At 48.1% G+C, this 6000-nt stretch overlaps 1 protein-coding gene across 1 annotated transcript in view; it reads left to right on the top strand.

Annotated features, from left to right (window-relative positions):
* PLOD3 (procollagen-lysine,2-oxoglutarate 5-dioxygenase 3) overlaps nt 1-6000 on the top strand; it is a 38583-nt gene that overhangs the window by 30528 nt on the left and 2055 nt on the right. The window contains exons 13-16 of the mRNA XM_082195799.1: nt 2063-2204; nt 3510-3623; nt 4143-4208; nt 4305-4409. Of these exons, the coding sequence (XP_082051925.1) occupies nt 2063-2204; nt 3510-3623; nt 4143-4208; nt 4305-4409 (427 nt within the window). The remainder of the gene's footprint in view (nt 1-2062; nt 2205-3509; nt 3624-4142; nt 4209-4304; nt 4410-6000) is intronic.

The raw sequence follows: 6000 nt of genomic DNA, 5'->3' as shown, positions 1-6000 counted from the left end.
GTCCAGGGCAAGAGGATGTGAGTCGTGGTCAGAACCGGGTGGGAAGAAGAATTATTATTAGCGTTTATTTATTAAATTTATACACTGCTCTTCATCTGAAGATCTTGGAGTGGTATTAATATAGGAGGGTTCTGCTTCGCTCCCCAAATTTTCATTCGTTTATTTAAAGCTTTTGGTCTTTAAGCTGAGGGCTTGGGACCCCTTGCTGGGTCACGGCCTAAGATAAGGTGGGTCACAACAGCGGCACAGCCAAAATACAGATATGTACCCGAAAAAAAGTTGTGAAGTGGTCCCCAAACAGCATGTGGATGGGCCAAAGGTGGGCTATCTACGGGACCTCCTCTCCTGGTATGCCCTGCAGAGAGGGCAAAAACAAACAAGATGAATTTTAACAGGGAGAAATGTAAAGTATTGCACTTGGGCAAAAAAAATGAGAGGCACAAATACAAGATGGGTGACACCTGGCTTGAGAGCAGTACATGTGAAAGGATCTAGGAGTCTTGGTTGACCACAAACTTGACATAAGCCAACAGTGTGACATGGCAGCTAAAAAAGCCAATGCAATTCTGGGCTGCATCAATAGGAGTATAGCATCTAGATCAAGGGAAGTAATAGTGCCACTGTATTCTGCTCTGGTCAGACCTCACCTGGAGTACTGTGTCCAGTTCTGGGCACCACAATTCAAGAAGGACACTGACAAACTGGAACGTGTCCAGAGGAGGGCAACCAAAATAGTCAAAGGCCTGGAAACGATGCCTTATGAGGAACGGCTAAGGGAGCTGGGCATGTTTAGCCTGGAGAAGAGGAGGTTAAGGGGTGATATGATAGCCATGTTCAAATATATAAAAGGATGTCACATAGGGGAGGGAGAAAGGTTGTTTTCTGCTGCTCCAGAGAAGCGGACACGGAGCAATGGATCCAAACTACAAGAAAGAAGATTCCACCTAAACATTAGGAAGAACTTCCTGACAGTAAGAGCTGTTCGACAGTGGAATTTGCTGCCAAGGAGTGTGGTGGAGTCTCCTACTTTGGAGGTCTTTAAGCAGAGGCTTGACAACCATATGTCAGGAGTGCTCTGGTGGTGTTTCCTGCTTGGCAGGGGGTTGGACTCGATGGCCTTTGTGGTCTCTTCCAATTCTATGATTCTATTCTATGATTCTATGACCTTAAGGTCCATGAACAACCATAGTTTAGAGATCCCGGGCCCTAAGGAAGTCAGACTATCCTCCGCCAGGGCCAGGGCCTTTTCAGTGATGGCTCCGACCTGGTGGAATGTTCTGCCCCATGAGACTAGGGCCCTTCAGGACTTAACCTCCTTCCGTCGGGCCTGTAAGACAGAGCTATTCTGCATGGCCTTTAATTTGAATTCAGCCTGATCTTTTATTTCCCTTCTCTTCCCTCCCCCTCCCCTTTTATGAAGATCACCTGCTCCGGGACCCCACAGCTAATTCTCCCCTGGCCTCCTCGCTGGCCCAAGTAGGACCAATTCAGCCAGCTAGCCCTGGGGATTATCTAATGCTTATTTCCCCTAAATTGATTTTTGATTTTTATTGTTATTCATGTTTTTATACTGTATTTTATGCTGCTTTTATAATTAAGTGTTTTAAATTTGTTGTTAGCCACCCTGAGCCTGGTTTTTGAACCGGGAAGGGCGGGGTATAAATAAATTATTATTATTATTATTATTATTATTATTATTATTATTATTATTTTATTATATTGGCCTGATCCAGGAGGCTCTTTTCGTGCCCAGCTCTTCAGCAAAAAAGTTCCCTGTGGGCTTACTTGCAGTTCATTTAAACAAGGCAGTTCCTGCCCACAGGCTTACAGTGACATGACACAAAAGGAAAGAAGGGACAGGAGGGAAGAGGAATTTTCTTTTTCATAGTTGCATAACTTATGTAAGTTACATAGATCTGCCAGCGAAACGAATAGTTTTGGGAAGAAGGCGAGCTGCGGTGGAAGGGAATCTGCCACATGCGACGACTAGAGGGCAGAATAGAAAACGATGGCCGCTTACCTTCTTACTGAGAATTCTCCTCTCCCTCTTCTCTTCCTACAGCGGAGTGTGGAACGTCCCCTACATCTCTCAGGCCTATTTGCTGCGAGGGGAAACTCTGCGCCAGGAGCTGCCCCAGCGCAACGTCTTCACCTTGGACGACACAGACCCAGACATGGCCTTTTGCAAGACTGTGCGGGAGAAGGTAAGGAACGTTTTGCCTCCCAGACATCCCATGAATCAAGATCTCCCCAGACTCTGCACTTCTGAAAGCTGTGTTCTGTCTCTTCCAGTGATGGTGCAAACCCGACATGTTTTCCTGGGTTTGCATAAATTTATTCTACACCTAGCACTTTTGAGGAAAGTCAAAAGATTAACAGAAGCTCTGTCCTACTTTGGGGAGTTTCACTGCTGGTTCGCTGTCCTGGCTTTCAGTTCTGTCTGCCCAATCTTAAAGGCTAGAAACCTCTTTTTTAAAAAAAACCAAAAGCAAAAATCACCACCTAAGGTTCTCTACAAGGGACGCGGATGGCGCTGTGGGTTAAACCACAGAGCCTAGGACTTGCCGGTCAGAAGGTTGGCGGTTCGAATCCCCGTGACGGGGTGACCTCCCGTTGTTCGGTCCCAGCTCCTGCCAACCTAGCAGTTTGAAAGCACGTCAAAGTGCAAGTAGATAAATAGGTACCGCTCCGGCAGGAAGGTAAATGGCGTTTCCGTGCGCTGCTCTGGTTCGCCAGAAGCGGCTTAGTTATGCTGGCCACATGACCCGGAAGGTGTACGCCAGCTCCCTCAGCCAATAAAGCGAGATGAGCGCCGCAACCCCAGAGTCGGCCACGACTGGACCTAATGGTCAGGGGTCCCTTTACCTTTTAAGGTTCTCTACACTGTGAATGATGTTCTCAATAGCAAAATTCTGTGATATTGCAGAACACATATAACCATACAATTACCGTATTTTTTGCCCCATAAGATGCACTTTTTTCCTCCTAAAAAGTAAGGGGAAATGTCTGTGCGTCTTATGGAGCGAATGTGTGGTCGATCGCTGGCTCCCTTTCTGGCTGCGCCCCCTTGCCCAGGCCTCCATTGTTGAATGTTCTGCAGGCAGAGGGTGTTTGTTTCCCCAGCGACATGTGACTGGCTGATTAGATTATCTGTCTGGAAACTTTCCTTTCCTAAAGAAGCTGCAGAGCTGTGAGTTGAACCCCATAAAAACAGGATTTTTTCCCCTTTGCAAAGTTAGCTCATCAACTTTGAGCTGATCCTCAAAAAAGGGCCTTTTCCCCTTTGCAAAAGAAGCTGCACAACTGTGAGCTGATTCTGTTCCAAAACGGGGCTTTTCCTCTTTCCTCCTCTAAAAATTAGTTGCGTCTTATGGAGCGAAAAATACAGTATATGGGGTTTAGGGGAGCACTTCTGTGGCCTTCCAGGATGCATGTATTTGGGGGTGGACGGTGGGTGTGGTAACTTTTTTCTACTTATCCAAATTTTAACTATCTATTCCCTCCCCCAGGGCATCTTCCTTCACATCAGTAACCGGGATGAGTTTGGGCGCCTCATATCTACCGCCAGATACAACATATCCCACCTATATCCTGACCTCAGGCAGATCTCTGAGAATCCCCTGGTGAGAAGCAGTCCATTTTCCTGCCTTCCGTAATTCCTCAATGCACTGGGGTGTGATGACTCCCCTCGCGCTACCCATCTTCCCACAAATTTGAGGGGGGGGGCCCTAACCAAGCGCCATCTTGTGGCCACTGTCCGTCCCCCCCCCCCCCCCGGAGCTTCACACTTACCTAAAAATTTTCCACAATGTCTTGATTTGGCGTTCTCCTAGGATTGTGGGAAATCGTAAATGGCTTCTGCCCAACTGAGGTCTGCCCTTTTAGTATCCCTGAAGTGATGTCGTGCTGGTGTACAGTGGGAAATAAAAATGGCAGCCCCCCCAAACCGGCCACACGGTGCTTATCTGGCCTGAGTGCCAGTTAAGAGCCCAGTGTCTCTGCTGCTGTATGCTGGGTTATTATTTTTTAGCATTTCTCTGCAGCCATGAGGTCTAGGAACTTGCTCTTTGTCATTTTGGGATATCCAATATGTACTCCCTGGATTCCTTAATGTCTCTGTGCCCCCCTCTCCTTTGGTTCAGGATTGGCAGGAAAAATACATCCATGAGAATTACACTCAGGTGCTGGAGGCGGACTATTATGAGCAGGTAAGCATCTCTCGGTTGCCATGCCTTTGCATCGTGCATCTCGTGTCTCGGAAACTCTCCTTTCTCTCTCACACCAACCCTTCTCCCCTTTTGCAGCCCTGCCCTGACGTTTACTGGTTCCCCGTGTTCACCGACCAGATGTGTGATGAGCTGGTGGAAGAGGCAGAAAACTTTGGCCAGTGGTCCGGAGGGAAGCATGAGGTGGGAGCCCTCCCTTCTTCTTCGGGACTACTATAAAGAAGAGCTTTGCTGGTTCAGGCCAGAGGCTCATCTAGCCTTGACACTTTTTCTTATTCTCACAGAGGCCAAACACATGCACCCTGCAGTTTCCAGCTGCTGGTATTGAGAGGTTGTAGGGATGCATGTGACGCTGTGGTCTAAACCACTGAGCCTCTTGGGCTTGCCGATCAGAAGGTTGGTGGTTCGAATCCCCACAACAGAGTGACCTCCCGTTGCTCTGTCCCAGCTCCTGCCAACCTAGCAGTTCGAAAGCACGCCAGTGCAAGTAGATAAATAGGTACCACTGTGGTGGTGTTTCCGTGCGCTCTGGTTTCTGTCACAGTGTTTTGTTGCGCCAGAAGCGGTTTAGTCATGCTAGCCACATGACCTGGAAAACTCTCTGTGGACAAACGCCAGCTCCCTTGGCCTGAAAGCGAGATGAGCGCCAAAACCCCATAGTTGACTTTGACTGGACTTAACCGTCCAGGGGTCCTTTTCATTTATTATTATTATTATTCAGAGGTGTACTGCCTCCAAGGTGGAAGGCGGAGAACACAGCTATCTTGGCCTAGCAGCTGTTGATAACCTTATGCTCCCTGAATTTCTCTATACAGTCATACCTCGGGTTGAATACGCTTCAGGTTGAGCATTTCCAGGTTGCGCTCCGCGGTGACCCGGAAGTAACGGAGCGCATTATTTCTGGGTTTCACCGCTTGCGCATGCGCAGATGCTCAAAATGATGCCGCGCGCATGCGCGGAAGCGGCAAATTGCGATCCACGCATGCTCGGATGCGGGTTGCGTTCGCTTCAGGATGCGAACGGGATTCCGGAACAGATCCCGTTCGCATCCAGATGTACCACTGTAACCTTATGTTAAAGCCATCTAAGTTTTGGTGACGCCATCAGCTACACCTTGTGAGAGCACAGTCCATAATTTAGCTGTACACTCCATGAAGAAGTTACTGCCTTTTCCCTCTGTCCTGATTCTACCAACTTTCAGCTTCCCTGGAACATCCCCAGGCTCTGCTTGCATGCCTCCCCGTCATGGGCATCTGCTTGGCCACTGTGAGAACAGGATGCTGGACTAAATCGGTCCTTGACTTGAACCAGCAGGTCTTTCCTTATGTTCCTTATCCTTGAATTCTAGTACAGTGGTACCTCGGGTTACATACGCTTCAGGTTACATACGCTTCAGGTTACAGACTCCGCTAACCTGGTGCTTCAGGTTAAGAACTTTGCTTCAGGATGAGAACAGAAATCGTGCTCCGGCAGTGCAGCGGCAGCGGGAGGCCCCATTAGCTAAAGTGGTGCTTCAGGTTAAGAACAGTTTCAGGTTAAGAACGGACCTCCGGAACGAATTAAGTACTTAACCCGAGGTACCACTGTATTAAGAGAAAGGGAGAAAAGCATCTTCCTATCCACTTTTTCAGCACCATGTATTCTTTCATATACCTTTACTTGCTAAATTTGGCAGAAGGGACCGTACACTCCCAGGAGAGGTTTCAGCTTGACATTTTGGGCAAGGCGAGGCAAATGTGGCTTGCGACATCCTTAATCGTTGTTATTGTTTTAT

This window comes from Podarcis vaucheri (assembly GCF_965113315.1).
Source record: "Podarcis vaucheri genome assembly, chromosome: 13".
Lineage (NCBI taxonomy): Eukaryota > Metazoa > Chordata > Lepidosauria > Squamata > Lacertidae > Podarcis > Podarcis vaucheri.
This window is presented reverse-complemented; position numbering and strand designations above follow the sequence as displayed.